Source organism: Spermophilus citellus (genome assembly GCF_964194105.1).
Source record: "Spermophilus citellus genome assembly, chromosome: 3".
Taxonomy (NCBI): Eukaryota; Metazoa; Chordata; class Mammalia; order Rodentia; family Sciuridae; genus Spermophilus; species Spermophilus citellus.
In genome coordinates, this window is record NC_138184.1 from 221107439 (window position 1) to 221127945 (window position 20507).

At 38.2% G+C, this 20507-nt stretch overlaps 1 protein-coding gene across 5 annotated transcripts in view; it reads right to left on the reverse strand.

Annotated features, from left to right (window-relative positions):
• Positions 1 to 20507, reverse strand: part of TPK1 (thiamin pyrophosphokinase 1) — a 354135-nt gene that overhangs the window by 202163 nt on the left and 131465 nt on the right. For all 5 annotated transcript variants that reach the window (XM_081283744.1, XM_081283741.1, XM_081283743.1 and 2 more), the window contains exon 4: positions 17286 to 17355. In XM_081283744.1, the coding sequence (XP_081139870.1) occupies positions 17286 to 17355 (70 nt within the window). The remainder of the gene's footprint in view (positions 1 to 17285; positions 17356 to 20507) is intronic.

Here is a 20507-nt window from a genome sequence, read left to right on the forward strand (position 1 = left end):
TACAAAGTGTGAGGGTACTCATTCAAATAGAGTTGATGCTTCAAATGGAAATAAAATCAAATAGAAAATATAATGTAGACAATAGACATGACACCAAAGACACCCAAATTTAAATATCTCAGTATATAAATAATCTAAAATCATTACACACACACACACACACACACACACACACACACACACACTCTTAAGTATTTCCAACCTCCAAAGACTTCCAGGTTACTAATCTGATGTTCAGTTTTCCCATGCTACTTTGTTCAACAGAAGCATCACTGGACACCATTGGACACTTTCTATTCCTTCTCGTTTTTCATGTGACTCACGGATGTGGACCACAGTTTCTTGGCTTCCTCTAGTTCAGTGGTTATTCCTGTTGTCTCCTTGTTAGTCTTCAATGATCTCAGACTTGTTAACACTTGAATTCCCACAGCTCAGTCCCTGGACTTTGCTGCTCTGATTTCTGCAGTTTGTAGGTTATCTTACCAACTCTTGCGGACTTAAAGGCCTTTACATGCTAATGACTACGAATCCTGCAGCTTCTCTCCACTCAGACTCAAGTATCCAACTCAAGTGGCCCATTCAAAGTTTTGTGGGTAAATAACTCAAACTCTATGCATACTTTACTGAATCTCTGCTCTTTCCCCCAAAGAAATTGCTCGTATTTCAGTCTTATCAATCTTACCTAAAACAATTTTTTTTTCCAGTTGCTTGGTCCAAAATCCTTGGAGTCATCCTTGACTCTTTCTTTTGGCACCATAACTGACTTGTCTGCACATTCCACAGGTTCTTCTTTCAAAATGTATTCCCCATTTGGCTCTTTCTTACCATCCGCCATGTCACAACCCTAAGAAGACAGCTACTGTCACTCCACTGCTCAAAACCCCACAGTGGCTTCCCGTTTCACAGTAAATCATTACCATTAACAATGAAGCCCTTCACAATCACATACTCTTCTAAACCACTCTCCCTCCTGTAATCTTCCCCTTATTATCTCCATGATAACTTGGAAAATTAACTGTAATTTTTTCTCCTTCTCCAATAAACCCCTTTATGATATAACTTCAGATTCTTCTATCAGAAGGTGCTGATAAAAGTCTGTTTCCCCGTGAGGGAATTTGGATCAACCTGGTCATTTGCTTTGACCAACAAAATGCAAACGAAATGACAGTGTGTCAGTTATGAACCTTAAAGGAGCTGTAGCCTTCCCTTTGGTCTCTGAGAACTCTCACTGTTGCCCTGAGAGCAGTACTGGGCAAGCCTAAAGGACAGAGAATGAAAGAGAAGAGTCAGCTGCTCACCTTATTATTGGCTAACCTCCAAACTTGTAAGAAAGTCCCATCTACATGCTAATTACATCAGCACATCCACCAAACTGTGATACCTTGATACTATAAGGAATATATATGTCTTTATCCCTTGGCTTCTGACATAAGAACTTCTAAGACCATTGGAGTCTTCACTGATCAGTGTCCTTTTGCTGATGCGATGACTAGTAGCTCAGGGTTCCTAGAATAGCTCCAGGTTGCAGGCTAGTTCCAGAAAGACCAAAGCATAATTAGAGGATTGGGACTTTCAGCCCCAGTCCCTTGCCCAAAGGAAGGGAGTAGGGCTGGGGACTGAGTTAATCGGCAATGGACAGTGACTTGATCAGTCATTTCTACATAATAGAACTTCCATAAAGATTCCTAAATGATGGAGTTCAAAGAGCCTCCAGGTTGGTGCACACATTCACAGAAAGGCGATATAGCCCCAATCCATGGGGGACAGAAGCTCCTGCCCTAGCAACCTTCCTGTCCCCAATTCTTTGAGCTGTTACAACAAGTTATGAAACATGAGGAAGAGATTCTGTGAATCCCCAATTTGGAGCTGAGTCAGACATGATTTAGTCAGCATTTTTGTTGTTGTTGTTGTTGTTGTTGTTGTTGGATAAATAACAAATATACCTGATAAAAACAATTTGAGAGGAGAAAATGTTTGTGGGGGGGCTCACAGTTTCAGTGGTCTCAGTCCACAGGCAGCCAGCAGCATTCTTCAGGGCCTGAGATAAGGCAGAACATCATGATGGAAAAGTGTGGTAGATGAAAGTGGCTGGGGACATGGCACCAGGAAGCAGACCCCCTCACCACAGACAAAAGATATATTCTAAAGGCACACCCCCAATGACCCACCTCCTCTAGCCATATGTTACCCCATAACCCAATCATGTCACCTCTGAACTTTCCTGCATTACATGAGCTTTTTTTTTTTTTTTTTTTTTTTCAGACATGAGCTTTTAGGGGACACCTCATACAAACCATAACAGACAGAATGGTGAGTTACCTGGGAACCCATTAATTCTGATTTTCTAAGGAAAGGGACAGTTTTGTGGGACCAACCCCTTAACCTGTGGGGTCAATGCTCATTCCAGACACTGAATATTAATTTGAATTAGTTGTAGGACACCTAGCTGAGGGTTTGAAGTGATCCACAGAATTATTTGGTGTAAAATCCACACATTCTTCTCAGAAGGGTCATGTACACAGGAATTGATAAAGCACAGGATTGAGGAAGAGGTTCTGGAAATCTCTGGGATTGGTAAAATTTTCCTTTATCAATTACTTGACTGACAGATGAGTGAGCCCAGAAGATCAGCCTTGCTGACCCTTGGACTTGTGAGAAAATAAATGTCATCGTTTAAAGCCACGATGCTTTGGGGTGGTCTGCTATGTGGCCAAAGCTGATACCACCTTGCCCATCACTGGCTTTCAGGTGGCTCACTCTCTGTGGTCTTAACTCAGATCACTTCCTCAGTAAGGGCCCCTCCCTTCTATTGCTGCTGACCTACCCCTTCTCCAGTCTCAATTTCTTCCTGTTCACTAGCAACACACATCACATTTTAATTTACTTATCTCTATGAAATCAGGCATTATGTTCCCTACGGTATCTCAAGTGTCTACAATAAGGTCTATCACACAGCTTGGCTGCATAATCTAAAAGAACATAATTTCTCATATGATATATCAATAAAACAACATAATTTCTCATATGATAAATCAATAAAAAACAAATTTGGGCTGGGGATGTAGCTTAGTGGTAGAGCACATGCTGAGCATCAGGGAGGCCTGGGTTAGAGGCCCTGCAACACACACACACACATACACACACACACACACACACACAAATACATCAGGTTAATAACGCTGGCAAGAGTACAGAGAAATATAAGTTTTTTTCACTTTGTTAATGAAACAGCAGAGGAGCACAAACACTCTGGAAATGAAGCTATCAAACTGAATTCAAGTTTGTTTTTTAAACATTACTTTGACCCAGGTCTTTTATTTCTAGGAAATTACCCTAAGTGTCAGAAACTCAAAGTTTTATTTATATATTTATTTAGAAAAAAATTATTTATTATATATTTAGAAAAAATTATTTATTATATATTTATTTAGAAAAAATTATAAACTGTGTACATTTATGATATATAGAATAGCAATAAAAATGTAACTGTTTATAATGACATGGTAATATGTTCTTAATATATTATTATGAAAATGGGCATGATGCAAAACAATATATACATAAAACCCCTATTTTATTACATGTAAATACATATACTCAGAAATGTACAAAAAGTTAAAAATTTACAGAGTTATTCATAAAAGCAGGATTTCATGTTATCTTCTTTGTGTTTTCCTGTATTTTCCAAATTCATTACAATGAACTTATATTACTTCTATAAGGAGAGGAAGCAGAGGTAATAGTGGAAGACAGGTCTTTTTTTTTTCCCAAAACAAGAAATATATAAAGGTAAAAAAGATGAATATTAAATAATATCAATTTGGCTAACTTAAACTATCTTGCCTTTGTATGATTTATATTTGTAATTTTGACTGCATTAAAAATTGCCTGAATACAGTTCATGTGAAATAAGACAAGAGTTTAGTTCAGACTTCGGCCCTATGATTTGCCTCAAGTTTCTTGTTTTGCTAAATCATGGCAACTTGCACCCTTGCCTGAAAGCAGTCTGCTAAAACCATGGAGGACATTAGCATGATAGGGACCACTCACTCTTCCTCCCACATCAGAAACAAGCTTTGGAGAGCCACTGCCACTTGGAGGAAATTCACTGTGAAAGCCCTATTACTGCTAATAGGAATCATAAGACCACACTATTATGCGAAAATGTTCTTCTCACCGACTGATAAAATGCTAAGATGACAGAAACTGCAGTTGTTTTTCTTGTTCCTAACACATGGAACTGCTCTCCAGTCACTAATAACAAACTAATGTACAGCCAAGCAGGAGCAAACTGAATACACACTAGAGGCCGCTCATGATAAATAAGTGAATTTTGCATGAAGGAAAAAAAAATCATAATAGTTCTACAAAGAAAACTGCATTCTAAGCTTACAGGCAAAAGTGGCCTTTGTAACTATTAAGCTGGAAGTCAGGAAACATTTTCTTCTGTTTATAAACTTTCCTTAATTATTTTTAATAAAAGAAATACTTTTATCAAAGTACTTTTTTTGAGAAAATTTCCTTAAAAAGACATATCAAAGACATTTTATAAATATTTATTATCTTATTTTTAAAGCAAAGCTCTACCTTAAAGTCCTGAAACCTTTTTACACATTACATATTGGAAATGTATTTTTAATCCTCTTAACTGCTACAATGATTCAGACTACAAAAGCTTTATGTTGTACAACATGAGCTTGTCTAAGTAAGAAAAAATTTTTGAAAAAGCATAGGCTATCTAAAATAACAAATTTACAAACCACCCCAGGAAAATTATGAGTGATGAGAGTAGAATTTAAGAATTTACTTAGAAAAAAATATTGAAGCCCGAGAAAACACACAGAATCTTCTGATTGACAATACACTTTTATAAAACCAGGGAACAATTATACCATAATACTTTAATATCCTTTTAAAAACCTGGGAGGAATATTATTAAATTTGTCAGACTGCCAGAGAGCTGTTTTATCACTTACATGAATGACAGGTGATCATTTGATTCCCTTTCACTGTCATTGAGGAATTATTAAAAATTTCCTAACTAGGGCATTTTACATCACAACCAGCATGGTGTTAGGTTAGAGGAATGAGTACGGTGGGGGAACTAAGGAGAAGATTCACAGAGATCTTCAGATTGTCCCAGAGCATGAAGATAGCGTTGCAGACAGAAGATGCTGTGAATGGATATTGGTGGGGAATTTGCAGTCTGTTTCTACTTGTATTTGGCTATCGACCATTTCTAATCATTATTTAATCAGATATTTAGCACATCATGATCTAATTGCTGAGGTTGAAATAGTGCAAATGCCATAGATGAGCAAGCAATCTGGTGGAAGTCTGTAGTGGGATGATTCCCAGGTGATACGATAAATACTGGGATGATGGAAGTGCTGGGCAGGAGAACGCACTCAGAAAGCACCTCATGGACAAGTGCAGTAAAAGAGGCTGGTAATAATGGAACACAAGTGGATGAGACAACCAGCCCCCAAACACCCTTAGGTCACATAGCATTTGCCATCTACTGGCTTGATGAGAGCCATGGAGAAATTGTCACTATCAGGAAGAGCCACCTAAGAGAAAGGACACTGCTTAATTAGAACTACTTATTTATCATCTGTCAGTCACCAAACATAGTCCTGGCTGCTGGGAATATTTCTAAAGATGAACAAAATAAATACAAGGAGTTCTGTGCAGTAAGGTAGAAGCAGGTACAGAATTCATGCACAATTAAAACATAATGTGGCACTACATGAAAGGTTGCTTAAATGATTTTTTTTTTTTCCTAACCTGGGTCTGTGGAAATCGGGGTTTATCAGGAAAGACTTCTGGGGAGACAGGACACATGAGCAGAGTTTGGAAATAAAGCAGAGATGGCTCAGAAATGGAGCAGACAGTATTCTGTATAGAGGTCTCTCCATCAGAAGCTAAAACACAATCCTGGTATTTCAAGGGGCACTGTAATGGTTAGAAGATAATAAGCCAAGTAGGAAATCAGTATTCAGATGGCAGGAAGATTTTAAGCAATCCTTTCTAAGAGACGTTAATGTTTAACACCTCTCCCTTCACTGAACCTCTAGCCCCAATCACATGCCCCAGGTGTCCAGGGCCCTTGTGTGATACCCTGCACATCTGGAGGGAACTTGACCTCCAAGGCAAAGCCAAGTGTTTCTGGCAGAAGCCCTGTGGCGCAGACAACATCACCTTCCCGTGGCCCAAGTGGAGAACTGCAGATCTCATCAACGAAAGGGCCAACTGCAATTCGGGATTGTGGGGTTTGGATAATGATTCAGCTTTTTCTTTCTTTCTCTTTTTTTTTTTTAATTGTAGATGGACACAATACCTTTATTTTATTTATTTATTTTTATGTAGTGCTGAGGAAGGAACCCAGTGCATCACCCATGCTAGGCAAGTGCTTTACCACTGAGCCATAACTGCAATCCCAATGATTCAGCATTTTTAAATTTTTTAAATGACACTCAGAATAACCACATATTCATGGGAAAAGTGTAATAATTCAATACATGTGTACAATGCATACTGATCAAATCAGGGCGATTAAGCATTTATTTGTGCTAGGGACCTTTTCAATATATATTTTTTTAAATTATTAATGGACCTTTATTTCATTTATTAATTTACCTGTATGTGGTGCTGAGAATTGAACCCAGTGTCTCACACATGCTGGGCAAGTGCTCTACCATTGAGCCACAACCCTAGCCCTGTGATGGGAACCTTTGACCATCTTCTAGTTATTTTGAGATAGGTAATAAATTGTCAAAATCTGTAGCCGCCCTACTGAACTTACTCCTCTTATCTAGCTGTTTTAATACCTATTTTACACAAGCACATGCACACGCAAAAATTTTTTTCTTAGGGTTGTAAAATATTTTCCATTGTAGTTTAGATACCTTTTTCGAATTCGAGATCATTCAGCATATTCTTGAACTTTCAGGCTACAGAGGCAAAACTGCAGTCTTTAAGGAATACAAGTCAAAAAAACTCTCAGAGCTACATCTCTGGATTGTAAGTGATAGTCCAAGGCTCCTCTTGGTGTAATTGACATTTGGACATTTTCCCGTAATGTTTACTAACTAGTCCATGCTTAAATTGAATTCCAGCTGCCACTTTTCTGTCTCCTGACAACTGGAAGGCCAAGGCTGGCTCAGTAGCAATCCCATCATCAACTCAAGTTTCAGGTCCTATAATGATGTGTCACCAAATTATGCATGCTGTCCAGAGTAGTGTTGGAGTTACTCTGCTGACTCGTGGTCATAACACAAATCCCAAAATTTAATAACAAGGAAACAATGCAGAAGTCTCAAATGTGTGCCAGCAACAGGCATGCATGTGCACTCCCCTATATGTATATGAAAACCCAGACCGGGACCATTCTGAAAGTTTTAAAAAAGAACAATTTTGCACATGTTGGTACAATAGGATTATTCAACCATTACTTCTTAGTTCAGTAATTAAAAATCTATTGAAAATAAGCAAAAAAAGTGACAAAGAAATTAGCCCTTACATTGTTCAGACAATGTAACATTAAAACAATTCAAACTTTTTGTTTAAAAAAAAGTAAAATTAAAAGAGCCACATGTTACTCAAAACTTTTGACAAATGATCTGAGCTTCTTTGAAAAAATCCCCAGGAGGTAATTTATTTCTGAAGACTCCATCCACAGAGCAGGAAAGGAAAAGGGATCTGTCAGGAACATACTTTATGAAATAGAATAGCCATAAAGAACAATGCCTCTGATTAAATTTAGTTGTAAACTGACTTCCTGCAGCTGCTAAAAATGATCTCACTCTGAAATTTATTTTCAGTTCATGCATGATGTGGCAAACATGGCACCTCTGCATACACATTCCTCCCTCCTCCAGGGCCCCAAATGATTCATGGCTATGCATGGATAGCTTTGAAATCTCTGATTTATAGCATTTGATAACCAACAGACTAAAATATATTACTAAACTAATCTAATCAATAATTTGAGATAAATATGCCTTCACAGTTTGTTGTGTAAGGTTCTTTAATACCAAGACTTCTGTTGTAAATTTTCTTTTAAATGTGCTAATCATTTTTACCTTCCATCATTTTGATTCAAAGACCCAATAATGTTGACATGCTTACAGAGCTTAGTAATTTGATTGCATAAATACTTTTTAATAGAAATTTGCCAAAGCAAATAACTAATCATTGCTAAAGTGAGGCTTATAAGAATCAAGAGGAATCAAAGACATTTGTTTTTTTTATAAGCCAAGTTCATCATGTATATATTAGATATATATATATGTGTGTGTGTGTGTGTGTGTGTGTGTGTGTGTGTGTGTGTATCTGATATATATATACATATATATCAGAGCACACTGGAATTGCATTTTTTTGACTATGAAATTCTTGAAAACAGTTTAAATAAATTCCAATTCCTGGGAAAACTAGTCAGAATAGTCACTGGAAGACTGAAATTAATGTCAATTATATTAGAGACTATTGAGATCACATTTTATGCTCAGATACTTGATGCAAACTTATTCTATAGCCGATTTATATTTATTGCCTTATCTCATAAGAGCCCTAAGGGAATTGAGTAAGATTTTCCACAATTTTCACTAAGACACAGCAAACTTAAGCCTTATATATAGTCTCTAGTATTGTTTTTAGAGTTTCTAGGGTTAAATTGCCAATTATAAGAATTTTTCTTGGTTCTAACTAAAGAAACATATTTCCCAAAGAATCATTTAAAGAATGGTAACACATCCCATGAAAGAGCATGTTTTAGGAATTAGGTCCACAGACTATGCTGAATGAGTAAACAAAACTGTGGTATACCCACCTACTAAAATACTCATCATCAGTAACAAAGAGGAAACCATGGATACACAGAATCATGTGCATGAATCTCAAAAGCATTTGATAAATTTAAAAATATTAGACATAAAAGACAGCATATGACTCCATTTAGAAGGTTGGGGAAGAGTATTGAAAGAGGGGATCAATTGCAGAGGGACAAAAAGAAACATTGTGGGTTGGGTGAGGTAGTGCATGCCTATCACCCCAGCAACTCAGGAGGCTGAGGCAGGAGAGATGCGAGGAGAGGGATAAAAGGGACTTTGGTTTAAAAAAAAAAAAAAAAGGACTTTGGGGGAAGTCACACATGTTTTAGTCTGGACAGTGGTGGTGGGTATCCACCTACATATCATTTCAAAAATAACTGAACTCTATGCTTAAAGATTCAATTTTATTATGTGAAACTATACCTGAACAAACTGAATAAAAATAAAAAGGAATCAGAAGCCAAACACTGCATTCCTTCATTCCAACCACAGTAGGAAAATAAAATGCTTATAATCTTTCTAAAGGGAGCACAATGATCCAATGCTTAATAGCAACTGTGAACAAGAAGACTTGCAGCTCTGGACCCAAAACTGCACAGATATTCTATAGTTGGTCTAATCCCAGCTTTGAAGGGCCACTGTAACTCTTGGCTTATCCAAATCTTTTCTAATTAGTCAAAGCCATAAGATTCTCCATGGAGCTTTCTCTGAATACTCCAAAGACATTGATCTCTTTATGAAAGGTCATAGACCAAGAATGTATAGTTCAAAGAAGTGAAATTACTGTGTCATAGTAAAACAGTGGCACAATTAGACCTTGAACCCTTATCTAATGTCCCCATTACCACACTCCCAGCCACCTGCAATGAAACCGACTGAGAGAACAAATGTTTCTGAATGACCTATGACGTGCACCGGCTCCTTCAGCAGGGTACCAGACACTTGCTTGCAGGTGCCTGGGTTAATGATATTGATGCAGGCTGTAGAAGCTAATTCGTAAGAGCTGACCTCCCACATTAGTCAGTTATTTCAATTATATTTTGAACCTGGGCAAGCTGGGGCACAGTTAGTTTTGGAGGCAGAGTTACGACAGTCATCCTCTATTCCCACTTGATCACTCTGAAAAGTGTTATCGATCTACTGATGAGAAAGTCGCAAGGATATATACAGCTAAAAGTCTGAAATCTTACAGGAGAAAATTGGTGGTGTGAGAGGAATAAGAGGTCAGGCCTGCACTTTGTTTCCCTGTTTGACTGGGTCTTCCTCACCACCCCACCCTGTGCAAGAATGCTCGCGGGAGCAGTCCCTGTTACACAGCAGAGACTTTTGTTTGGCATGCTCATCTTTTAAATTAACCTGAGCTTGCGTAAAACAATGATTCCACATCAAGAATCTTCTGGAAGACTTTCCTTCTGGATTTCTATATTCATCAGTTAACTCTGAAAAAAAAATACAATTCTGCCTACACTTCAGATATCATACACAACACCAAAATTTATAGCTATTCTTAGACTATTCTGCTAATGAGTCTAAGAATCCATCAGTCCCACAAAGTCACAATTACTAAAATGAACCTCTGAAACTTAGGTTTTGACATTCATGGTCATAGTTCATGTTGTTCTCAAAATACCAATGAATTCAAAGGCAAGGACCTTAGTTTTAGGATAGAAGACTTATGCAGACAGGAATTAGAAGGCAATGTAATGTGGGAAATTGTGGAAAAAGTGGAACATACACCGTGAGTCATTTTAGGCCAAAAAAAAAAAAAAGTGTAATCTTTTTGACATATTCTAGCTTACACATAATAAGAAAATATGTAATTATCCAAAGTCTTTTTTATCATCAAGATACTTCTGATAACTGATGCTACATCTAAGAAATCCCTGGCCAGAATAAAGCTTAGCCTTCATGGCATCTTTGCTAAGATATCAATGAAGAAAACCATTAATTCAATAAATTATCAGATGCTCATTAGTGTACTAGATATTAGGAGGCATATAAAGATGATTAATTGTGATTGCTGCCTTCCAGAAGTCCACCACCTAGTGAAGGATATAAGATATGTCTACACATAGCTAAGTCACAAGATGAAATGAGAAAGTAAATAATTATAAAGTATTATGCAAAGTTAAAGAGTAATAGATCACTAGAAATTTATACTCTAATAAAGCACATAAGTCTTCCCAGCTCTAAATCAAGGTAAAATGTGAATGTAACATTGTGATTTAAAAGTATTTTTATGTGTGAAGAGATGTCACGTGATACCGGGCTGGAAGGCAAGGCTGTCCTCCTGGAGCACATGGCACAAGAGCTGAGCACTAAGGCATGGATGGCAGAGCTAGAAGAGGGGCTAGCATATGCTCTTACGAACGTCTGAGCATCCGTGCAGCATGGAATCTACCTGCACGGATGAGGCAAGATGGCAGCCACTCAGGAGGATCCTGGGTAGCACCGGTGTGTACCAGATCAGCCACCAGGAAGGGCCTGAACAAGGCAGAAGGAAGAGGGGCATGGCATATTTAGGACCCTGAGCAGTTCTATTTGACTAAGATGCCTAGAACGATGACCTTGAATCTCAAGGTAATGAGTTGAGATTTTCTGCAGGAGACAAGGGAAAGTCTCCCTCTGAAACCCCCAGTCAGGACATCACAAACACACAGACACATACCCCTCAGCGGCCCTAACCCTTTACACACCATTAGGATCTTCAGCGCATTCTCTAGTACCTCCATTCTGGGATAACTGTCTATCCTCCATGTCTGCCTTGCCGTAGAACCTATCACACAGAACTAGAACTTTCTCTTCACAGTCTTATAAACCCAGAACATTGGATATTTTGTCTTCATTTCTATTATACTCTATGTTTTATGAACTATATGTACATGATATACATGATATATAACATGTATTCATAGTGATTATCAAAGTGTCTGATTACTGAAGATAGAAATAAATGGATGAATGAGGGAATCACAAGCTAATTGCTGCATTCTTATTTCTGCTACTAGATTATAACAGAGATTCTGTCTCATTCCAAAGCTTGGCTTTTTTTTTGTTTTATCAGTTTATATTAACTTTCTAAGAGACTAGAGATTGCAAATTTCTAACTATATTGAAAAGCTTTATTTTTAAGAAGGATGAAGAAAATAAACACGCTCTCCCATATTGCCACCCTGCTTTTACTGAGTCACTGATTTCATGACTCTACATGATTCTTACATTCCTCTTCTTGAGCCTATCTCCCTCGACATTCACCATAATTGTGGATTACGGTGATCATAATTATCCAATATTGATATACACCAATGTTTCCTGATTTTTTTTCCAGATTTAGAGAGCTATGAATTCCCCTCTCAGAAAAACGTTAATACACTCAAAACTCAATGTAGAAACATTCCCTTTTATAGAGTTAAAATACAGGCCAACACCTGTGGCGCAGAAGTCAGATGAGGGTTCCTTTGGGGAGGATGGGGACAGCAGAGTTTTCATGGGTGTGCTCCCCGTGGTGAAGAGTCACCGAGCTACACATCAGGATTCGTGCACTTTTCTGTATGTTCGTTCTGTAACCATCCTCATGGCACTTGACAGACCCGACTGCTTTTCAGACCCTGGTCAGGAGCCCCCCAGAGCTGAGGCTGTTTTCTGAGGAGGAATAACTTTGGCATGGGAAAAATGTGATGGTGTCCCGGGGGAAGAGGGACTTAACTACTCCATAATTGATATTAATCTGAAACACAGAAAACAGACTCTCCATATTCTTTCTTAAGTGGACAACTTATACTTTCCCAATGAATACAATGTCAATAAAATCATCACTAGAAAAATAAATGTCTAATCCCTATCACTTGATGGAAAACAATCTGCTCTGCAAAATCCTAGAAACAAGCGACCCTGTCTCTCTGGCTTTGTGGTGGGGCTCCATCGCTGTAGCTTGCTACCTTCTGATTACTGGGGCCTGTTGCCTGCTCCACCATCTCAGCTCTGAACACACGTGAATTTATGCATGTGGGAGAAGGCAGGAGAAGGATGCTACGAGCACACCCAGGCCTCCTTCATCCCCGGCTAGCAGAGTAGAATCAGGAGACTTCTGTCATTATCAGGTTGGAGCTACAGAGCAGGAGTACTGTCCCACACACCTGGTGCCCCACCTTCAGGTTCCTCATTTACTGTTAGGAAAGCAACAATTTTAGGAGTACAGGAGAAGGTGAAGACTGAAGTCTCCTACAATTTCTTGCTCTTCATTCTAAAGTCCCTGTGGAAAGCTAGGATCAAACTGTCATTAGCAATGCCCATTCAATATTTTCCCCGAGTCTCCAACCTGCTTCCATTTAATGGCCCATCCATCAAGATCACTCAAAACTTTAAAGGAAAACAAATCGAATAACTAAACCAAACATTCATTAACAAAGATTTTTTAGGAAAAGGGGAATTTATACAATTAAGCTTACATTCACTTGAACGAGTAACTACAGAAAAGTGAGTCATACTTTCTATTGTTCTAAAGGCAGAATCAATTGGGAGACTCAAAGCAGCTCTTGGCTACTTAGGAAGAAATAAGAGATAAGAGATAATCATTATCTTTTTTCTTTGTTTCCCCCTACACACACATATTCAATTATCATTTGTTATTTTCACAATAGAAAAAAAAGTACTTAGGACTTTTTATAAGAACAAACCCTGACAGATGAAGGCAGGTTGCTTTTAGAACTGAAAGAAATACAAACATGAAAGATGGGGTGGCCTAGAAAAATACTGAGTAGAATAAGCCAGACACAGAAAGAAACGCACTGTATGAGTCCACTGACGCCGAGCGTCTAGAAGAGTTAAACTGATGGAGTGAGTCTGGGAATGGTGGTTGCTAGGAGCTGAAGGAACTAGGGGATGAAGTTTCAGTTAAAGGAAGTGAATGAGCCTCAGGGACCTAAGTCAAGAGTATTGCACTATATACCTAACAACATGTTAAGAGGGTGGATCTCAAGTGCTCTTGCCACAATAAAAAAAAAAAAAAAATCAATAAAATGCAATGGAGGGTTTAATGTGTCCAGTACAGGACAGATCCTGAGGCTGGGCCTAAGTTTTTATTATTAAAATTAACAAAGTCATTATATTATCATAAATAAAAAATACTTGACAAATGAAACCACTCAGACGGTCAATAAATACATGAAAATAGGCTCAATGTCTTTAATCATTAGAGAGAAGCAAATTAAAATCACCGAATTCCATTCACAAACACTAGATGGCTAAAAGCAAAAAGATGAAAAAGAATAAATATGGGTGAGCCTATGGAGCAATGCAACAGTGCTGACAGGAATGAAAAATGGTACCACTACGTTAAAAACCAATGTGCCCATTTTTAGAAAGTTAAACATATATGAACCCTACAATCTAGAAACTCCATTCCTCACTACCTGCCAAAGGTAAATTAAAACATGTTCACAGAACATCTGCACGAGAATGGCTAACATGCCATTGTTTATAATAGTCAAAAAACTGGAGACAAGCCAAAGGGCAGCTGATTCCCATCAGTGCATATCTACTTTGCAGTACATTTACATAGTCAATCTACTGACCAACAGAGACACTACCAATACATGAACCAATCTCAAAAATGGGCTCAAGAAAAAACAAGACACAAAGTTCTATATACTATATGATTTCTTTTGTATGAGATCCAGTAACAGAGAAAATAAATTTATAGTGATACAAACCGGGAAGTTGTTGCCTAGGGGTAAGAACCTGTCTGGCAATGACCCCCAGATCTTCTGGACTAGGGCAACATGTTGAGAGGGTGGATGATGACAGGCTGTAACTAAGTCTCAAAGAAGACCCACGTAATTTAACACCCATGATCTACAAATCTGTTGTATGATACTCATACCTCAAAATTTCACTGCTTATCATATATCATAATGATACACTATATATAATTTTTTATTATATATTTTAAAAAAGGGACATAGGAACTCACTTAAGTTCCAATTAGCCAAGGGCAAGATAACTTAACACTGGGCAGAATAATATCTGCAGCAGTCTAAAACCCATCTGACATGTAATGCCAAGAAAAAAATTTACCTTCCCAGGCTGAGAACACTGAGGGCCCACATCTTGTTCAGGCCCTCTCAGAGCAAAAAAAAAAAAAAAAAAAAAAAAAGGTAAGGGCAGAAATAATGGTACTCATTCTCGGAATCTGTCACTGTTTAACTTTCCACTGTGAATGAAAGTGCTCCATGTTATCTCTCCTCTGAGGGCCAGACCTAGCCCTGAATATCCAGTGGCATCTGAAGCAAAGTGACAAGAGGTCTGGTGTCAAAGGCCTTGCCCCTCCTGGGCCTGAGGGAGGGGGAGAAGGTCCTACCATTGCTGTTTCCATCAGCTCTATCCCCACGTAAGCCTGTTCCTCTTGTCCGGCCTACATCAGCCTTCCTTCCTTCCTTCCTTCCACTCCAAATGTATAAATGTTTCATTTTGTCTCCAATTGGAGATGACTCTTTAAAAATGCATGTTTTGTTGCATAATTACAGGACTTTATATTGCAGATATGGATGTTAAAATAATAAACACATAAGAGAATACAAGTGGTGGTCCACAAACTATGTGTTGGCTCTTTAAATCTGCATATTTTTTCCTTTCACTGTGAAGCCCTTCTGTTAAAAATACAATTAAGAGGAATTATGTTTAGTCACCTGTATCCAATTAGTTTAACGGTTAGGACTTGGATTTAATGAGATTTATTCCAAGGATTTAATTCCCACATGAGGCAGTTATTTTCATTCATTTCCCTATTGGAGACTCTACCCCTACCCAAGTCAGCCATGTCCCACAGTATAGAGCGTGAGCCATTGAAAACACCTCATCACAACGAGAAAAATCAATGAAAAGTACACTGTTTTATTCAACATCATATCTGGACAAACAGTTGTTAGATAAATTACATAAGTCTTCTTGGAAGAGTTCTGTAAGTTTACTTAAAAAATTATTTTGAAAAACAAACAGGTGTGGTTGCTTTGAAATTAATAATGGTATCCACTCCCTAAATCCAGTATTGTTTTACATTCAATTGTGACTAAAAGTGTTCATGTTATCTTTCCTATTAGTATTGGGCCCCATCCAATAAAAATAATCACTATGGAAATCTATAGTTTTTCACAAGCACACTAGATGGTTTTTATGGGTCAAGAGACAGGTGGGAAGTACTCGATTAAGATCCTTCTGCGGTTCTGTTTGTGATTATGCTCATGAGCCATGCTGACCCTTAGAGAAACACTCCACACAGGACTGTTTGCAGCAAGCAGGCTACAGGCATAGGACAAGCAACCCCCACTAAGTGGCCCCAGCACTCCACAACACACACTAGAGTGTTTTCCTACATTGTCCTTGATGGGTCTTGGAGAATACTGCTAGATGCACTTGCAGTTATAAAATAAAGGAGAAAAAACCATTAGGAATGTAAATTGTCTCCAAGGCTGTCACTATTTCATATTTTTTGATAATGCATCCAGTCCCCAGACATCCATATTAGCATGTCTAATCTCAAAGAAAACATGCCTTTTTCCTAGTAAGCAACTGGCTGCTTTCAAAATGCAGCTCCAACATTAGGGACCCAATGTTAAACATTCTGATACCATAAAGAAAAATACATCATTTCAAAATACATATATTTAATGCATACCTAGAGTATGTTGCATCATATTTTTTTGTTTTTTGCAGCAAATAGGTGACTTCTCAAACTATAAACATTTTGATATAACATATGATAGAGATGGAACAACATTCATAACTAGTCTACTTATATCTACACTATAAATCCTTGTGTTTGCCAATGAGTTGAACTACAAACATGTTAGCAATGAACTAGATTTAAAACCTGCTTCCATCAAACATTCTCTCATCTAAAAATAACTCACCCATGCAAAGATCAGGAAACCAGACAGTGCAGATAGCAAATCATTAAGAAATAAACTATCTCCTAAAATATATATCCATGCTTAACTTCGAAGTAATTAAGTTAGAGTAAATTATATTGGGCTTTACTTCACACTAAAATAAAATCTCACATCTTCTACAACAGAGAATATATTTCTTTTATGAGATCAATTTTTATTCATTTAAAGTGTTCAAATAACAACTCAAATTGCCATTTGAAGTTTTATTTTAGCCAATGTTCAATGTCCTCACAAATATCGATATTTGATAATGCTACTTAATGAGGCTTTGAAGTAATAGAATGAGGGTTTTTAAAATAAGAATAGACGGATGTAATTCTACTAACAGCTTCCATTGAAATAAGAAATAATACAACTTGGTTAAGCTGCTCACTCACTCTCATTAAGGTGATTTTCTGTTAGGGTCCACAAAAAAAATTAATAGTGTCCATTTGCTAAGAAGATAATAAAACAAAGAGGAGCGGAAATTAGCGGTGCCATGGACACTGGCTAAATGAAAGCCTACCTTTCTCTCTCTCCTCCGGTGATATCATATAAGCGGTTGGCACCTCCATCAGCACAGGCTCTTAAAAGAGCTTCAAATAAAAAGAACACAAATCATTTCAATACAGGAAGCACAGAGCAATGCCGTTCAAATGACAAACATTAAAAAGCAGATACTGGAAAGCACACATAGTCACTCTAGCCCCATTGGACCATTTCATACAAGCTAGTGATACCACGGGTGCCAAAAGTGATCCTACCCCGCAGTAGACAAGCAAGACAGGATCACCCATGGACCACGTTTAATTCCTTTTCACATCTTTTTCACGCTCTCTGATTCAGTGCAGGAGGAGCTGGTATATGGGGCCAGAGTGCCTCCAATATTTCTTGAAACTCGTTTTTCCTCCTTGGTAACAGGAGGTAGGCCTCAGGCTCAATGGCAGGCAATAGGACACAGTTATTATATTTCCCCGTTTATAGATTTTTACAAGTACTCTCTTCTTTATGGCCAGTATTATGGGATTCCATTTTTATTGTGACTTTAAAGTTTCCTTTCAAAAATAAATCATCAACATAACAAGTTTATTTTAAAATATAAATTAAAAAAATAACATAGAAGCCATGTTGAACAACACACAAAACTGAGTGAGACCTGGGAACTGCTGGGGGACTCCCTTTCCACCCGGGGCTTTTATCCCTTTCCTGCAGCTTCCCTGGCATTTACTGGGGCTGATCAATCACTCCTTGGAGTTCTCCCGGGGCATGGAATGCTGAGTTCACTGCTGGTGCTTCCTCTCTCATTTCTATTTTTCACAGAAACATCCCCTATCTTACCATCAGCTCCGGTTGTCACTCTGAAGCATCAAACTAATACACACTCGGCTAAAGTCATAAGATGATGTGATGGGGTCTGCACATTGAGCAGTCAGTACAGAAAAATAGATGGCCAGCTGGCTCAAGTCCACTCCAAGAACCAACTACAATGTGAGAAACTATCTTCCTTTGAAATTAAAATTAATGACACACGTAACTGAAATTGGGACAGGAGAAAACAAATGGGTGTGTTCTCTTATACTGTGTATTCCTGGTGTGTCTAAAACAAAATAATCCTGATGAGTACAGTATCTGAAAAAGACCAGTGGCACATGATTTGTTTTGGAAAATACAAGGTTGTAGGTGGTAGTAGAGTACGATTGAAATAAATAAAAATTCAGTTTCCACAGTGGAGATTTTCCCCAAAATTAACCTACTCACCAGGGTGAGGTGTCTTACGAGAATAAAAAAAAAAAAAAAAAAGGTTTCCTGATGAAATATGGGGGTAATTTCACCTAACTATCTCCTGCAACCATAGATTGTTATACCCCATATGATGTTAAAGCAGGTGTAGGGCAGCTCTCTTAGAAATAAATACCTTTTTATTTGGCTACAAAGTTAGTTATTTGGAACTTGCTCTTGAATAAGAGACTAGCTAAATCCAATACTGTTAATTAGAAGTAACTTTGAGTATATTAAAGTGTGGGCATCTAATTTCCATTGGAACAACAGGCTTTGATGGTTCTAATTGTACGCCTGTACCTAATCTGTCTTCTCTCTGGGGCTACATTTAGGATCTTCCCTTTGTCTTTGGTGTGCTGATTTCATCATACCTCTTACTTGGAATTAACTGTTTCCTAAATCTGAGGATCTATTTCCTTCTTGTATTCTGGAGAATTCTAGACATTTTAACTTGATGAGTTCCCATCTTTGGCTCTCTGTTCCCATCTACCTCCAGGTGCTCCAATGAGATGCTCTTTTACACAGTCTCACTGTACCCTTCATGTTTCTTAAACGGTTCATTCCTTTCTTCTCATCTTTCTGCATGTTCATTCCTTTCTTCTCATCTTTCAAATCTTTCAGGTTATAAAGTCTTTCTTCATTATATTTAATCACCCGTTTAAAACATTCAAATGTATATGCTTATTAATCCTTTTAAAAGTTTTGTTTGGTTCTCTTTTACTCTCAAAGATTTTTCAGGTAATCTGCTGTTGATGTTTTCGATTTCCTCATTTATTGTCTTTTTAAAAAATAGTCTTTTGCAATAGTGGTGCACACCTGTAACCTCAGCGACTCAGGTGGCTGAAGCAGGAGGATCACAAGTTCAAAGCAACTTAGCAAGGCCCTAAGCAACTTGAGAGACCCTGTCTCTAAATAAAATATTTAAAAAGGGCCAGGGATGTCACTTAGTGGGGGAGTGCCCCTGGGTTCAATCGCTGGTACTAAAATAAATAGATAGATAGATACACATGCACTCTTTTGCTAGTGGTTTCAGATCAAAATTTTTCTTTTCCTTTTTTTTTTTTTATATACTAAGTATTGAGCCAAACCCAGGGGCATTTAATCACTGACCCACCTCCCCAGTCCTTTCTATTTTTCATTTTGAGACAGGATCTTTCTTAGTTGCTTAGGGCCTCAATAAGTTGCTGAAGCTGGCTTTGAACTTGGGAGCCTCCTGCTTCAGCCTCCCAAGCCACTGGGATTGCAGGAGTGCAACACCTTGCCTGGCTCAAATTCACTTTTTAATGGACTCTCTTTTTATTTTATTTATTTACTTTTTATTAGTGTCCAATAATAAAACAGAATAGTGGGGTTCATGGTGACATTCATATATGCACAAAATAGTCTGCTCCATTTCACTCCCCAGTACTTCCTTTTTTCCCTCCCTCCGTCCCTTCCTGATCCACTTCTTCTAAAACTTTACTTTTTATCCTGGGGCACAGAAATGGGTGCAGGTGCTAGGAGCCACAAGCAAAATATATGATGTATGGCACCTTTGGTTGTAAAGCCAGCTAGCCACTGAGGTATTATTATGCTAAGATTTACATTCATATGCAAATTGGGCTCCTGCTGTTCACCTTGGCCTACTACTGGACTCATGTTACGGGGACTCATGGAGAGTTCCCATTGGTTGGGGAAGGATAGTAGGAGGAAATTCCGGGGGAGGTCCGGGGGACCCCGGGTTCCGGGAGACGGCGGTTCCGGTTAGATGCCCGCGTGGGAGGACCGGTTTTTTGCTTGCTGGCGCTGAGAGTGTTGGCGGCTTTTTCAAAATAAAGTTTTGTTCCTGCTTGAGTGGCTCGTGATTCTGTGCCCAGCCAAGACTGCGGCATTTGCAGGAATGTCTAAAATTTGATGGGGTGTTAAGGGATCTCCTCATCTGCAACAGACCAAAGCCTTACCCCCTCCCACACAGCTGTTTAAATCCAAG